Source organism: Pempheris klunzingeri, chromosome 6 (assembly GCF_042242105.1).
Source record: "Pempheris klunzingeri isolate RE-2024b chromosome 6, fPemKlu1.hap1, whole genome shotgun sequence".
Taxonomy (NCBI): Eukaryota; Metazoa; Chordata; class Actinopteri; order Acropomatiformes; family Pempheridae; genus Pempheris; species Pempheris klunzingeri.
The window spans coordinates 12,086,929-12,102,690 of NC_092017.1; the positions used below are offsets into that span (position 1 = coordinate 12,086,929).

Genomic DNA, 15,762 nt, shown 5'->3' on the forward strand with positions numbered 1-15,762 from the left:
CATCCTTCAGTAAAGCTCTTTTCTGTCTGTTTGCATCAATAATTCACTATGTGAGGATTAAGGAAGTCAATATTAAGTTTCTTAATATTATATATATATTATTGAAACTCCCATTTAAATAATAGATAAATAAATAGATATAATAAGAAAAAAGACTGCTCGTGTAGGGTGTCTGGGCCCTTGACGTCACCCTCTCAAAAACACCCCCCCAAAAAACAACGTCCCTCACGTGCGCCACCTACGCTGTAACCACGTGACAGCACCCGGAAGTGGGAGCCGGTCTGAGGCGGACAGGTTCGCTGCTCACCGACAGAAGTTACCTGACAGGAAAGGGGGAAGTATTTCACCCACACCGGCCGCGACAGCATGAGTCAGAAATGCTCCACAAAGTTACAACATGCGACGAAAGAAAAACTCCGGAGATTCAACTCTCTGCGAGGTGAGTTTCACACCTGATGCGTCTGACTGACTCCTGTACTCTGGTGAAAGTGTGTCCCTCTAAAAGCTGCATACTCTCCGACTGAAGGTCGAGAGGTGCCGCCTGGAGAGTTTTGGGACGTGGTGGTTGTGACGGCCGTGGATGGGAGCCAGATGGAGGCGTATGAGCTGCAGATCAGTGAGAAAGTTGACAGGAAGGAGCTTCCCCTCGGGGTTCACTACAAGGTCTTCTCAGATCCGCCTGGATCTAAAATAGGTGAGTGAGTCAGGCAGGTTCGCTTCTCTTACAGTATTGTTATTGTTGTTGTCACTAACATGAGCTTGTGTGTCTCAGGGAACGGGGGCTCCACTCTGTGTGCGCTGCAGCAGCTGGATGAGCTCTACGGGAGGGCAGTGGACACACTGAGAGTCCTCCTCATCCATGCAGGTCTCACACTTCACTGGCCATGTGGCGCCTCTAGACATTTAAATACACTACAAATGAATGATGAGCTCTTCCGATGCATGCCGCTCGTTTCCATTCTCAGTCTTTTTCATTATAGATTAATCAGACAAATGCTTTTGTAGATTAATCGATTCAGTTGTTTGCTCCGTAAAATGCTGACATGTTGTCCTCAAGTGACCATGTTTTCTCCACAGTGAAAAACAAAACCAAAGAGATTCAATTCAACATCATACGCTCATGAATTTAGTAGAACATTTTAAAGGTCGAAACGTTTATGCTTGAAAAATACCTGGAACGATTAACTGATTATCAAATAATCAATGAATTTATATGATTAACTGACAAACCATTTCAGCTGTACAGCCGCGTGCTGTGATCCTCCTAATAACCCTGAAAACAAATAAGGGACTGCAGAAAAAAGATGAATGAGTTGCATGCTCATTTACTATAAAAGTAATCGAAAATCCATTAACCCATGAATTGTTAAACCCATTTGCCAAAGTCAGACACCAGACAGTATGACTCCCCTAATGAAACTATACAGTAGCGTGATGCTGCAGCCTGCCTTTTAAAGGCTCCAGATCAAAACACTGCAGTTACTCTTACTGTTTATCCCTGTCTGCTCATTTATTATCACTTTTAAGCAATAACATTTTCATTTTGTTAACACTGTGGTCAAAAACTGCGCACTCCCTCTCTACAAGCTTTAGTCTAATTCATGTAAACTCTGCCTCTCCACAACCTTCTGTCATCATCATCTAATTCATTCAAGTATCATCCATCAAAAGGCAAATTTACTGTCTTAATATTATGAAAATGTATTTTTGCTGTGAACACATGACGAGACCAAAACATGTGAGTAGTTAAAATGCTGATTTAATCACACAATTGTTGTGTGATTATGGCATCAACCAAATTACTCTCTCCCATGAGCCTAAATCGGACTTTTTTAGTTGAATATTTTTTCTCTTTTATTTCAAAATTAAGGGGTTGATTGCCAATGCTGAGACATTTTAGATGTTTTCTGTGTGTTATGTCTCCTTCCAGGAGGGTTGAGTCAGCGTCTGCCCAGTGCCAGCGCCCTGGGGAAGATCTTCACCGCCGTGCCGCTGGGCGACCCTCTCTACCAGATGCTGGAGCTCAAACTGGCCATGTATGTGGACTTCCCCTCCCAGATGAAGCCCGGTGTACTGGTGACCTGTGCGGATGACATAGAGCTCTACAGTGTTGCAGAGGATGAGGCCGTCAGGTTTGACAAACCCGGCTTTACAGCTTTAGCTCACCCCTCTCCGCTGTCTGTCGGGACAACCCACGGAGTGTTTGTGTTGGATTCATGTGAAAACTCCACTCACTCAGAAATGGAGAACACTTCCTGCCTGCGTTTTCTGCACAAGCCGAGCATTGATAAGATACGAGACAGTGGAGCGGTTTGTAAGAGGCAGGGCGGTTGTTTTTCTCTGTCTGACACTGAGTTTGTCTACACCGACAGCACCTATTATGTCGACTGTGATACTGCAAAGTCTCTTCTTAATCTGCTGAGAGAGCTGGGGCCTTTGGAGTGTGAGATAGACGCATACGGGGATTTTCTCCAAGCACTGGGCTCAAAAGCCACGATAGATTACACCAACAATACTGCGAATGTCACCAAGGAGGAGAGCAGCCTGGTGGAAATCCGCCAGAAGATCTTCCGCTGTCTGAAAGGGACTCCCTTGAATGTAATTCTCCTGAACAACTCCAGGTTTTATCACATTGGAACCACATCAGAGTACCTCTTTCACCTCACAGAGGATGTGGCGCTGAGGAGCGAGCTGGGCCTCCTGCTTTCTGCCTTCAGCGTACATATGAGCGAGAACTCTGCAGGCTCCTCAGGGTGCTGCGTAATGTACAGCGTGCTCGATCCCAGTTGCTCTGTGGGAGCTGGATCAGTGGTGGAGTACTCCAGACTGGGAGCAGGCGTTTCCGTAGGTGGGGGCTCCATCGTCAGCAGCTGCTGGGTCAGCGCAGGCCTCTCAGTGCCTGACGGAGTCTTCATGCATTCACTGTGTGTGAGTCACAAGCTCCAAACCTGGTTTGTGACTGTCGCGTTTGGGATTAACGACAACCTGAAGCGCAGCGTGGAGGCTCCTGCGTGTATGGAGGAGCTGAGGCTCTTTGGTTTCAGCCTGCCAGAGTGTCTGTCCCACTGGGGGCTGAACAGTGAACTCCTGAGGTTCTCCGCTGATGCATCCAGCTGTAGTTTGTGGAACGCTTGTTTGTTTCCCCTTTGCTCCGATCCACAAAACTCGTTCTCGATGTCCCTGGAGATGCTGCAGGCCGTCCTGAGTGGCTCTACGTTCACATTGCCCAAAGACACAAAGCTGATGTCAATGCAGGAGTCATTGCAGTGTAAGAACCTGGATGAGATGCTGAAGTTTAGGAAGGGACTTTATGAAGACATAAGACGGAGAAAACCAAACAATTGAAATGACTTTTTTTATACTGAGATCATGTGAGAAGTTTTTTTGTTGTAAGTTTAAGTGCGATAAAGTCATAAATCATCAATATATTGTATGATCATTTGATGGTGATGATGTGGTACAACCTTTCATAAAGTTCATCCTTACATTTCTTAAAGCTTTCTAAGTTTTTCTAATTATAATAATTTAAATATAATAGTTACTTACAAATTCTGAGTTTCTGGCGTCTTTTAGATTTAGATTATTACCTCGTCCACATTACACAGTTGTAGCATTTGAGTGATGCTTAGCTTTCAGTAAGTTGTAGCTCACATAAGCTGTTAATATGTCAGCATCAAAGGTATAAAGGTCGTCAGCAGACATAGAGGAACCAGTCTGGGGGTCAGTGGGTATTTGGAGCATCTGCTTTACATTGTCCTAAAATAGTGAGAGGAAAAAATGTGCTTTCAGCTTTTTTTTTAACATTTATTAATATTATTAATTCCCACATTGCAGTAATTGCTGGAAGGTAGTCATTTTTGTACTGTACACACACAGTCACACACACACACACACAGTCACACTGATACACGTTTACTTGCTTCCAGAGATCAGTTGTCGTAGTTGTTAGGCATTCCACTCAAAGGTGTTTATTTTTAGCCCACAGCCATGATCCCCCCCTTTATCTGGACCTGTGCAATTGTGCCAGAGTGAGAGATTGTGTTACTGCTTTACTCTAGTAAACCAAACTGCACAGCACACATTACAAGAGGAGAAACCTTATCAATGGGAAACTACAAATCAAGACCGTCTCAGACATGTACAGGTAACGGCATGTTTGTGATTGAGTGAGAATATTTTAAACTTGAGATGTATCTGCAGGCCTGAGAATGAGGTGTGAATTGAAGGGGGGGAGCCCGGAGGGATGGGTTTTACTGTTTACCTGCCACCACTCTCTGCCACAAACACTGACAACTTGTTTAAACTGATTTCAAACTGTCTGACTGAGAATAATGAGCAGAAGTAGGTAAAATATGCATATTTCTGTACTCATAAGCACTGGAAATGATTATTAAATTGTCGTGTTGGGGCTGTGAAGATGAGTGGAAGAAGAAGGTGGGCGAGTCGTACTCTGTGATCGTGGAGAAGCTGGAAGATGACCTCCAGCTGAAAGACAGCGAGCGTGCGGAGCTCAATCTTGCTTTCAGGTGACAAAACACTTTCTGTCTTTTAAAATTGTGAGTATAAACCACACTTAATTTAACCAGTAGTGCTTTTTTTTTTACTGCCTAGATTCTCTCCGCTCTGCCTTCTTTTCTGTGTCAGTCGGGTTTCATTCATCACAAGCAGGTGATGTTGATTTTCAGCTCTGATGAGGCTTTTCAGAAGGTGAACGTGAGCTACCGAACAGACAAGGGGCTGTCGCTGCTGCATCTCTGCTGCGTATGTGGAGGTATGCATGACTGGGGTCTATTAATAACTGTGGCAGTGGAGAGAGGGATTACTATGAACTGACTGATGTTATTGTCTGAACTTGACCTTTCTGGAGTAATTCACCTAAGAATAAACAGTGAGTTTGAAATGTCTGCACATAGAGATGAAATATAAAGCAGCAGTTTGCTTGCTTCTTAGATGTATTCATGTAATCCACCATAAATATGGTGTTTTGTTGAGTGAAATGTTTAAGCTGCACATATTCCATATCTGTGACCAGGTAACAAGGCCCATATGCGCACACTGATGCTCAAAGGCCTGCGTCCCTCCAGACTCTCCAGGAACGGGTTCACTGCGCTCCACCTGGCTGCCTACAAGGTGAGGAAAGATCAAGGAGCACTAAATACACATTTGATATTCTGGAAATATGTTTCCAGGTGTGATCCATGTCTTTGTCTTGCTTGTGACTTTCTAAGTTTTACCACATGGTGGAGTGCAAGTACACACAAAGCCGATAGGATCAGCCGCATCTTGCTTTATTGTGAGGAAGGGCAGTCATGGCTGACCTTTTCTGCTGCCACAGTTGTGAAGATAGAGCGAGAGTTTGGTAGTAATGCAGTGGTTAGGGGTTCGCCTGTTTGTTTCTGTGCCGCAGGATAACGCTGAGCTGGTCACTGCGCTTCTCCACGGTGGGTCAGACGTGCAGCAGGTGGGCTATGGCGCCCTCACCGCCCTGCATGTGGCCACACTGGCTGGACACCATGAGGTGAAGGCCGAGCTGCTTTTTTTTTGTCTAGTCTTCAGTGAATGTGAGGAAAAATTATCATCAATCTTATTGATTGCTCGTTCATAATTTGGCAATTCTCCCCACCAGGCAGCGGATATCCTCCTGCAGCACGGATCTTATGTGAATGTTCAGGATGCTGTGTTTTTCACCCCGCTGCATATTGCTGCTTATAACGGCCATGAGCAGGTAAATTACTCATAAAAAAAAACAAAAAAAAAACACATCTGCATTTTTAACTGATAAGGAAAATCAGAAAACTGACACTTTTCTCATGTTAATATTTCTTCTTCCTTCTCAGGTGGCAAAGCTGCTGCTGAAGTTCGGTGCAGATGCGAACGCCAGCGGTGAGGTCGGCGACCGTCCGCTGCACCTGGCTGCGGCCAAGGGCTTCCTCAGCATCGTCAAGCTGCTGATGGGGGAAGGGAGCAAAATTAACAGTGAGACCTGAAACTCCAAAAGTGATACTACTGACTTCCTTCTTAAAAACCCACAGGGAAGATCATCAGATTATGTAGCTGTAAGTGATTGTTGGGATGACTGTCTAACTTTTCTGCTCTTCTCTCCAGTAAATGCCCAGGACAACGAAGATCACGTTCCTCTCCACTTCTGTGCCCGCTTCGGTCACCGCGAGATCGTGCACCGCCTCCTGCAGAGCAACTTTGACGTACAGCCTCACTCCGTCAACATCTACGGGGACACGCCGTTACACTTGTAAACGATTTACAGCATCAGTAGCCTTCTGTGCATTTTTGATAGATGACAGTGAGTGGAGGTGACGTGCTGTGTTGGATGTTTTGGGTCACCAGGGCCTGCTATAATGGGAAATTTGAAGCAGGGAAGGAGATTATACAGCTCTCTGGCACAGACAGTCTGTTAAAGGAAAACATATTCAGCGAGACAGCCCTTCACAGGTACTGACACACGCACACACACACACACACACACACATCCCCACAGTGTACACAGACACAAAATACATTTGGCAAAGTTTGACTCACCAACATCACCTTTTAACCTGCGATTCATGTCGTCCTGTGGTGATGATGGCTGCTTGTGTTGTGTCACAGTGCGTGCACTTACGGTAAAGACCTGGAGATGGTCAAGTTCTTGTTGAGCCAGAATGTTATGAGCATCAACCATCAGGGCAGAGATGGACACACAGGTGACTCTTTACACACTTAATCCTCTGTTCACATGCGCGCATAAATGAATAGCAGGAGCAGTGGTGTGTGTTTCATTATAACTGTGTGTGTGTGTGCTATCAGTACTACATGTTGCTGACTGCTCTATTCAGCTCTACACAGTGCCTGTTTTCACGGCCACATCCGTCTGGTGCAGTTCTTGCTGGACAACGGGGCAGATATGAACCTGGTTGCCTGCGACCCCAGCAGGTCCAGCGGGGAGAAGGACGAGCAGACCTGCCTGATGTGGGCTTATGAGAAAGGTCCGTCTGTGTGATCACGAGCTCAGCTGTCAGGAAAGATCTAATGAAAACTCACATTGCTGCTCTTGTGTTTTTCTGCCTCAGGCCACGATGCCATCGTCACCTTACTGAAACACTACAAACGCCCAGACGACTCCCCCTGCAATGAGTACTCTCAGCCGGGGGGGGGTGAGTCTCCGCTCTCGAAATTACTAACTGAGCTAAAATCACACGAGTCCTCCCTTTTAATCTGTCGTGTCGGCTCTCTTCCAGATGGGTCCTACGTTTCTGTCCCGTCTCCTCTGGGAAAGATCAAAAGCATGACAAAAGGTAGTGAGGTGAAGTGAAGCGCAGCTAATTTTTTTTCCCCACACTTCACATCGCTGTCAGCTGACGTGACAGCACACACTGTCAGTGAAACTGTGGGCGGCGTGAACAAGAGATCTGTCTCCGTCTGTGTGATATTCATGCTGTTCCAAACTATTAGGTATAGGATGAAACCAGTGATGAAAGTCCCTAAAACAGGGAATCATCTGTAGAGCTATTATACCTATAACCAGTCTAACAAAAACATATACATATCCTTGGATCAGATTTTCACAAACTGCTTTAAACAGGTTTTTGCTTGGCACACATGCACTTTGTTCATATTTCCACACTAGTTTTATGCATTATGCTCCATTATCCATGGTGTGAGTGACGCTTTTAGAATAATACTCCAAGCTGTGAATAAACGTGCCTCCTGCAGATTAACCTGGAAATGTTACACCACATTCAAAAGAGGCAGCTCTCTTTGTGTGGTAATTATGTATTAAACTACTGTAAAGGTTTGTCACTGATGAGTTTTCTAAAAATGCTGCTCTGTTTTCAGAGAAAGCTGAAGTTCTCCTGCTCAGGGCCAGCCTCCCATCTCATTTCCATCTTCAGCTGTCTGAGCTGGAGTTTAATGAAATCATTGGATCAGGTAATTTCTCTTCATATCTTTTCTGTTTTTTTTTTTTTTCATTTAACGTGCTTCAGATAATCAATGAGCATCAAATCTGTTTCCCTCTCAGGCTCCTTTGGAAGAGTCTACAAAGGCAAATGCCGAAACAAAATTGTTGCCATAAAACGGTACTTATCCAGTTAACATATCTGGAAGGATGACGCTTTGTGTCCCATCTTTGTGCGAGGAGGCGACTGATGAGTTCTTCTCTGCCTTCTGTTGTTTGTAGCTATCGAGCCAACACGTACTGCTCTAAGTCAGACGTGGACATGTTCTGCAGGGAGGTGTCCATCCTCTGCCGTCTCAACCACCCCTGCATCATCCAGTTTGTGGGTGCGTGTCTGGACGACCCCAGCCAGTTCGCCATCGTCACCCAGTACGTCTCTGGGGGCTCCCTGTTCTCTCTGCTGCACGAGCAGAAGAGGTGAGGAAGTCTGCATTACAGACTGGAGCTTACACAACATTATCCTGTGTCACACACACACACACACACACACACACACACGCGCACACACGCTCAAGAAATGATGTTGAATATCTTCGGGGCAGCACAGTGGTGTGGTGGTTAGCACTGCTCCTAACATGCAGGTTAACTGGGGACTACATTGCCCATAGGTGCCACTGTGAGTGTGAATGGTTGTCTGTCTCCACCAGTCCAGGGTGAACCTCACCTCTCGCCCAAAGTCAGCTGGGATTGGCTCCAGCCCCCCCATGACCCTTAAGAATAATTGGTAATAGATGAATCATTGGGTTTTGGACTGTTGATCAGAAAAAAAGCTATTTAAAGACCTCACCTTGGTCTCGAGAAAGTGGTGATTGAGATTTTTCACTATTTTTTGACATAAACAATTAGTTGAATAGTAGTAACTGATAATGAAAATAATTGTTAGCTGCAGCTCAATAATAAATACCATCTTTGTCGGAGCTTTCATTTTTAATTGTTGCAGACTCTCATTGTGTCAGAAAGATGTGTCTGCCTCTCCGGTTTAGCTTTGTTGTACTTAATATTTTATGTTTCCTCTATATAATTAAATGGGGTGAGCAAAATAATAGGGACACCTAGCAGTAAAATGCAGTCCAATACACAACAGCAGACTTCAGCCTCAGGACCACAGGGGCAAGTCAAAATCTCAGTTTTAAGTACGTTATGGTTTATTGCAGGGCCATTGCATTGAATTCCATCTTAAATGTGCCACTGTAAACTACTGTTAAATGTAGCAAAGGAATAAGTAGACGTTCGCTAGTTCCCATCAGAGCATAAACGTAGAGTTTGTTTGATGTCATGTTTGACTGCTCACACACTTTGGCCCTGGCTAATTTGTGTTGCTGAGATTTAAAAAGAGCTTAAACTACCTTAAGCAGTTACTCAGTATCTGAAAAGGACATGTTTACACAACACAGCCAACTGTTTCAGATCTAATTATTCTCCTTGGAAGTGTCCCCACCCCCCCAGTCAGGATGGCCATTGATCCAGATGAAGTGCTCCGCTAACTGTGTGGCCAGGTGCTGTCTTTATAGACTGTCCTATTGATCTGTGTAAAGTGCTGTGCGTGATTGGCAGGGACCATTGATCCGCCACTAAGTGGCTGCTGCTTTAATGATGTGTCAATGGACAGGCTCATCGACCTGCAGTCCAAGCTCATCATTGCCATCGATGTGGCCAAGGGCATGGAGTACCTGCACAACCTCACCCAGCCCATCATCCACAGGGACCTCAACAGGTGGGTGCCACCGTAGCAGCGTACGGGGTGGGGTGGTGTTGGCTGTTGGCTGAAATACCTGCTGTGGTGACTAATAACACGTGTTCTTCCAGCCACAATATTCTGCTGTATGAGGATGGACATGCAGTGGTGGCTGATTTTGGAGGTAAGAGACATTTCGCAGTGCTGCACGAGAAAATTATTAACCACTTTCATAATAATATTGTATTGAATGAATTTAACTGAAAGCGAATGCAGTACATTTTGAAACAAAAGCAGAAGTAACGTTACATTACGAACAGAGAGAATTTATTGATTTCTTTAGATATAAACCCCTCAGTTTACTTATGTTCTCCTGTAGTTGCCACCTGTGACCACAGTGGCCTCTGTTCAGCAGCTTTTAAAGTCCTGCACCAATATTGTTCAAAAACTAAATAATAAATAAAGAAATAGGAAAGGATGACTTACTTTTTCTGTGTCTAGTTTTGTTCTCATGCGCCGATGCAATCAGAGATTTTATTCACCGGCTCAGCTCAGAGAGAGTGATGAAAGACGTTTTCAGCTACATGAAACAAGAGCGCAACACCGTCACTGCCTGTAAACGTGCAGTGTTTGACCACTGGATGTGCTCTGCCTCCTCTGCAGAATCTAGATTTCTACAATCCGTGGAGGAGGATAACATGACCAAGCAGCCGGGGGTCAGTGCTGTTTCCTCTTTCTGGTTTATTTGATGACACACACAGACTCAGAGCAGTCAGCATGAAGGTGGACTGGCAGCCTAAAAGATGCCAGTTCACCTCATGGGGAACCACTGAGGTGCCCTTGAGCACGACACCGAACCGCTAACTGCGTGGGGCGCCATCCTCCAAGAGGGAGCCCCCTCAGCTCTGACATCTCTCCGCACATTAATGCATGCAATGTGTATAATATACCAACACAGTAAATACACTGAATTCATAAAATATGCCTGCCTGCCAGCCTTCAAACTTTCTGGAGTGATTTTCCTCCTCTTTGGCCAAATCTGTCACCCCATCTGCAGCATCCAATGAAAAATAAGGCACTTTTTTTTATTAAAACGTATGCTGTTATTTTGTGGGTGTTCAAGCCAGAACTTCTGCTGGCACCTGCCATCAATTACACACCAGCTAAAAAGCAAAAACTGCCTTCATGCAGATTTTACCTCAATGCGCTGACTCATCGCTATCCAGAGTGCTTGGCCTGCAGTTTGGTGTTAAGTGTGTTACATCTCTTGAGAACTGCCTGTTGTGAGGAACTACTTGCCCTTGCCGGGACGCAGTGTTTATGTCAGTAATTGGGCCTCACTTGTGTGTGTGTGTGAGTGTGTGTGAGTGTGAGAGAGAGAGAGAGAGAGAGAGATGGCCTGGCGTCTTGAAGCACCACAATTAATTTTTTTGTCTGAAAACCAACAATCTGTCCATGGCAATGCAGGCAGACAGCTGCCTGCACTGTGTGTGTATGTGTGTGTACGGTATATAAGAGTGTCTATAAGTGTGTCTATAAGTGTGTGTGTGTGTGTTTTGTGCAGAACTTGCGTTGGATGGCTCCTGAGGTTTTCACCCAGTGCACTCGCTACTCAGTGAAGGCAGACATGTTCAGCTACGCCCTCTGTCTGTGGGAGCTGCTCACTGGAGAAATTCCCTTCGCTCACTTGAAACCTGGTATTTTACTTCACATCAGTCATGGGACGGGGGGGGGGGGGGGGGGGGCATTTAGGTATGATGTCTGCCAGGTTCACTGTCTTAGATCAGTGTGTTAGCATGCTAAAGTCTGCTAATAAGCAGTAAAAACAATATCATAGTATCATAGAATATCATTAGTTGTGTAGGTTTTAGGCTGTAAATCAAAGTATTTGACACATGAACATGTTGGTGGTGAGATTTCACATATTTCACCACAAAGTCCAACCTCATGGTGGCAGTTAGGAGGAAAAGTCAGGGAGTCACCAGAGTATTCAGGATACATTATCTGTCGACCATGAATGTCTCTACAAAGTCTCGTAGCAATCGGTGTCACAGTTGGTGGGATATTTCAGGTTGGACTAACGTGGACTGACTGCCATTTCTGTCCCCAGAGCTAGCATGGCGACAAATATCACACATCTCACATTTTTAAAAAAAATTTCAGTGACAAAATATATTGAAAAGATATACAAGAAAATAAAATGTAACAGAAGCACAGATCAAAAGGCTGCCAGACAACATTAGATCATGTTTTTCCTTCTGTCCTCAGCTGCTGCAGCAGCAGACATGGCCTACCATCACGTCCGGCCTCCTATTGGCTACTCCATCCCCAAACCCATCTCTGCTCTTCTGATGAGAGGCTGGTACGCCTGCCCAGAGGTAAATTTCACCTCTTCTTGAATTTCATCTGAGTTCTGATAATAAGAAAAAGTCACTCAAATAGTAACTTATTCTCAATTAATAAGACACAGTGTTTTTCATATCCACTATCCTTGTGTGTCATTCGCTATTTTGACACACTGAAGCTCAGAGAGGCATTTGATGCTGAATAAGCTGCTCCTGCAAGCACATGCAGCAGTAATGAATGGCACCGACGCGTCCCCAGATGATACATTATTGCACGGCTGTTCACATTTAGGAGCACACGCGACCTGGATGGTCCTCCCTCAGTGCTGTGATGCTCATAATTAGCCAGGCGTGTTGTTTCTCGGCCTCGCTAAGACACATTTCCCCCTCTGAGGTACATCCTCCTTCCTGTTTGCCACTTTAGGTTGCCAACCAGTTGCTTGATCATGATAGGCCGTCACGTGGACGCATCTCTCATGGTGCCTGACCTGTACAGTACACCAGCTCCTGTGGGGTTTAAATGTGGGACATGCTGAACTGTGTTTACAGGATTTGTACTGTAAAGTGTGTTTGTCAAAGCCTGAGAGGATAAATGCTGCAGCGTCAGCAGATTACACAACACTGCTTCACACTTTCTTTCTTTTTTCAGTGACACAAATATAATTTCAAACTGGAAAACGTTTTTCTTTATAGGCTCGTAAAAATCACAGCATTCATGATCATATAAAATTGCAGTGAAGTGGTTTTGCTTTAGAGCAGTAATTATCTGATTACTGTCAAGTAATATGTGACGAAAACAGCAGTCGTGTCATTATGTTTTAATCTTGACTGTGTTGTTAATCTTATTCTTGTGTTTTTTTTAGGTATTGTCTCATGTATTAAAGCCAGACCTTGGCCTCCGTCTGAGGATGTGATGTATAATTGAACAGCTCCGGGGTGACAGTGTTTGTTCTTTTACAGTGAGGCGAGAGATCTAAGGACTGCTTTTGAAGCCGAGTTCAACCTTTGCTTCATGTGTGGGCGGATTAAAATGAGCACAACACGCAGGGCAGCGTTGCAGAGAATACTGATGTCGTCCGTCTGTTTTGGGAGACTCCTGATGCCTGTGATTGCTCAGCACTGAGGCAGGAATAATCATTTGTTTGCTTTTTCCACTGCAGGACAGGCCCGAGTTCTCTGAAGTGGTCTCCAACCTGGAGGAATGCCTGTGCAACGTCGAGGTACATGATAACCCACGCTGTCTTGACATATATGTTGTGATAGTTAAATCCTCTCCATGTTGACTGTACTTCTGCTGGTGCGTTTGGCAGCTGATGTCTCCAGCCTCCAGTAACAGCAGTGGCTCCCTGTCGCCCTCCTCCTCCTCCGACTGTCTGCTCGGGCGTGGAGGACCCGGCCGGAGCCACGTGGCCGCCCTGCGCTCCCGCTTTGAACTCGAGTACGCTCTAAACACTCGCGCCTACGCCTTCTGGACTCAGAGGTAAGAGAACTCAAGGACCCCCACAGACCGGGGAAGGTCGAGAGGGTGAGAATAATTTACTGCATGTCGGCCACATTCACACCCACCCACCCAATAACTCTGCTAGTAGTTGTATCCGAGTCTGAGAAAGATTTTAATCCACTTGTGTTGAGTTTTTGAAGTTTAGTGACCAATTACTTTAGGTTTCTTGATTGCCACACACATTTAACGACAGCTATTACGTCTCACTGAGTGTAATCAGACCAGGAAGTGCAAAAACATAGCAATGAGACTTGATTTCCCTAATTATTGTCAAAATTCATATAAAACAATATATTGCAGGAGTCACACTGTGTATACATAATACAATCCACTGATTGTATAATGCATACACATAATTCAAGTTTGTTTATTTCACAGCTAATTTTGGTGAATAGTTTGGGAGAAATTTAACAATGTTCCCGGAGCAGATGGAAATGTTGGAAATGTTTAATGTTGTCTAAATCTGTAAATCTGAGATCAAACTAAATACGCAATGTTATTTTTATAGTCATCAATGTAGGGAGAACACAGATTTTCTTAAAGTGATTTATGTGGCTAATTGTCTTTACAGTAACCATATGGATATCCTTTACATTTGAAGTTTAATTATATGTTTTCAGCTACAGATATCTTATCATGTCTGGGCTTGCTTTCATTTGTTGAAACAACCTCCTGTGAACAATTGTTTGCCAGTAACATGTAGACCAACTCAGATACTTTGCAACAGTGAGCAGTGGGGTTGCTCGGATACCAACCAGGAAACAAAGGGAAGCAAATGCAGTAAAAATGTGTGGCATTCAGAGGAGGAAAGCCTCTATTAGACTCCTGGCTTTTAGTATCTGTGCTGTGTGTTGGTCTCAGTGTGTTTGTGTGTCAGAGGAGCCTGGTAACAGTCACTATGAGCCCAGTAACAGGAGATGGGCTCCGTTAAAAGTTACTTTCTGGATGCTTTTTACCCCCAAAAAAGTGTGTTTAACTTTCTCAAAACATAAATTAATTGTTCAAAAATCAAATGCTGAGCAGCATTGTCAGATTCCACGAAAATTGATGATCACTACAAATCATTTTCTGTCTTTTTATGAAGCAGCATGCAGATTGTGTCATCTGTCATCTATTCTGTATACTGTACTCCAGCAGGAGAACGTGAGAGCAGCCTGGTATTAGTTGAACGTTACATATTGAATTTCCTCTCCTCCTATCTGGCTCCATCTTGTCTGTCGTTCTCCATGTAAACGAAGCAGTATATATTTCTGGAAGTGTTGTTTTGCAGAAGATTAATGAGTAAGTGTTGATTATATTTTTCAGTGAGCGGCGGCGTCCATCTGGAGGCCTTTCGCTGGAGGAACTCAGAAGAAACATGCAGTTTTCTCCTATTGATCGAAATGGTGTGTTTACAGGGTACATGTGCACCGATACTGTGTAGTGACAGTTGTTTGCTGGTCAAAATAAGTCTTGCTCTAATTTTTCTTTTACCCGTTATTGTTTATTTGATCCTCCGTTATATTTCATTATATATTGTATGTTTTCATTTTTAACCAAAGATTAAGTTGTACTGTGGGTAAATCCCTTGAAGAGCCTATAAACAGCAAAGAGTTGGTCCATCACTTTATGTTTTAGCCTGAAGAGTCACTTCCTGAGACAGCTGGGCACTGTAATGTTTAGAAAGTGTTACTCAAACAGGAGTAAACAATGCACTTGTTGGGAACTATTTTCAGCGGTGGATGAATACACATGCTCTAACTAGTATTTCTGGCAGCAGTAGGAGCAATGCATTGTTAGATCGGATCTTTTCATGGAATTTATTTCCAATAAAAATCATATAGAACTTCACCAGCCTTCACTTCTCACTGTCAACAGTAGTAATGTTATTATTTACAAATGAAACCATAGATGAAGAGTGAGGGAGTCACAGTTGTCACTGATTTGTCTCCTTTAGGGTACGTGTCTGATCCCATGAGCACCATGAGGTTCTGCTCGCCCTTCAGCAGCAGCGGCAGCTTCGAGGACAGTAACTGAACCTGCTCAGAGCTCCTCGCCCTCTTTATTATTACCTTATTAATTCAGACATATTCTGACATTCATGCCTGTTTTTGACAATTGAGTAGAATTGTATACCCTGATGCTAGAGGTAGTGGACACTCTATGAATTGACAGTACACTCTTAGTTCCCTGTATCTCTAGTCTTGTGTTTTAGAAAGTTAGATTTATCTTTTACATACATTGTGTAAACAATTCTTAAATATTCAGTTGAGGTTAGTTGCTTTAAGATGTAAATACTGTATGCGTG

General features: G+C 44.2%; 2 protein-coding genes across 2 annotated transcripts; both read left to right on the forward strand.

The window, feature by feature from the left end:
- Positions 1-354: 354 nt before the first annotated feature.
- Positions 355-3,477, forward strand: fpgt (fucose-1-phosphate guanylyltransferase). The gene is made up of 4 exons (XM_070831760.1): positions 355-439; positions 527-694; positions 773-865; positions 1,931-3,477. The coding sequence occupies exons 1-4, from the start codon at positions 367-369 to the stop codon at positions 3,343-3,345; spliced, it is 1,749 nt and encodes a 582-aa protein (XP_070687861.1). The 5' UTR covers positions 355-366; the 3' UTR covers positions 3,346-3,477.
- A 627-nt stretch (positions 3,478-4,104) lies between these two features.
- On the forward strand, positions 4,105-15,605 carry tnni3k (TNNI3 interacting kinase). The gene is made up of 25 exons (XM_070831759.1): positions 4,105-4,144; positions 4,418-4,526; positions 4,686-4,771; positions 5,033-5,130; positions 5,408-5,518; positions 5,627-5,725; positions 5,838-5,976; positions 6,106-6,250; positions 6,346-6,450; positions 6,607-6,701; positions 6,834-6,983; positions 7,068-7,151; positions 7,236-7,292; positions 7,834-7,926; positions 8,018-8,075; positions 8,177-8,371; positions 9,564-9,668; positions 9,761-9,813; positions 10,293-10,345; positions 11,194-11,326; positions 11,898-12,007; positions 13,135-13,194; positions 13,285-13,454; positions 14,781-14,860; positions 15,412-15,605. The coding sequence occupies exons 1-25, from the start codon at positions 4,105-4,107 to the stop codon at positions 15,489-15,491; spliced, it is 2,508 nt and encodes an 835-aa protein (XP_070687860.1). The 3' UTR covers positions 15,492-15,605.
- The last annotated feature ends 157 nt before the right edge of the window (positions 15,606-15,762 follow it).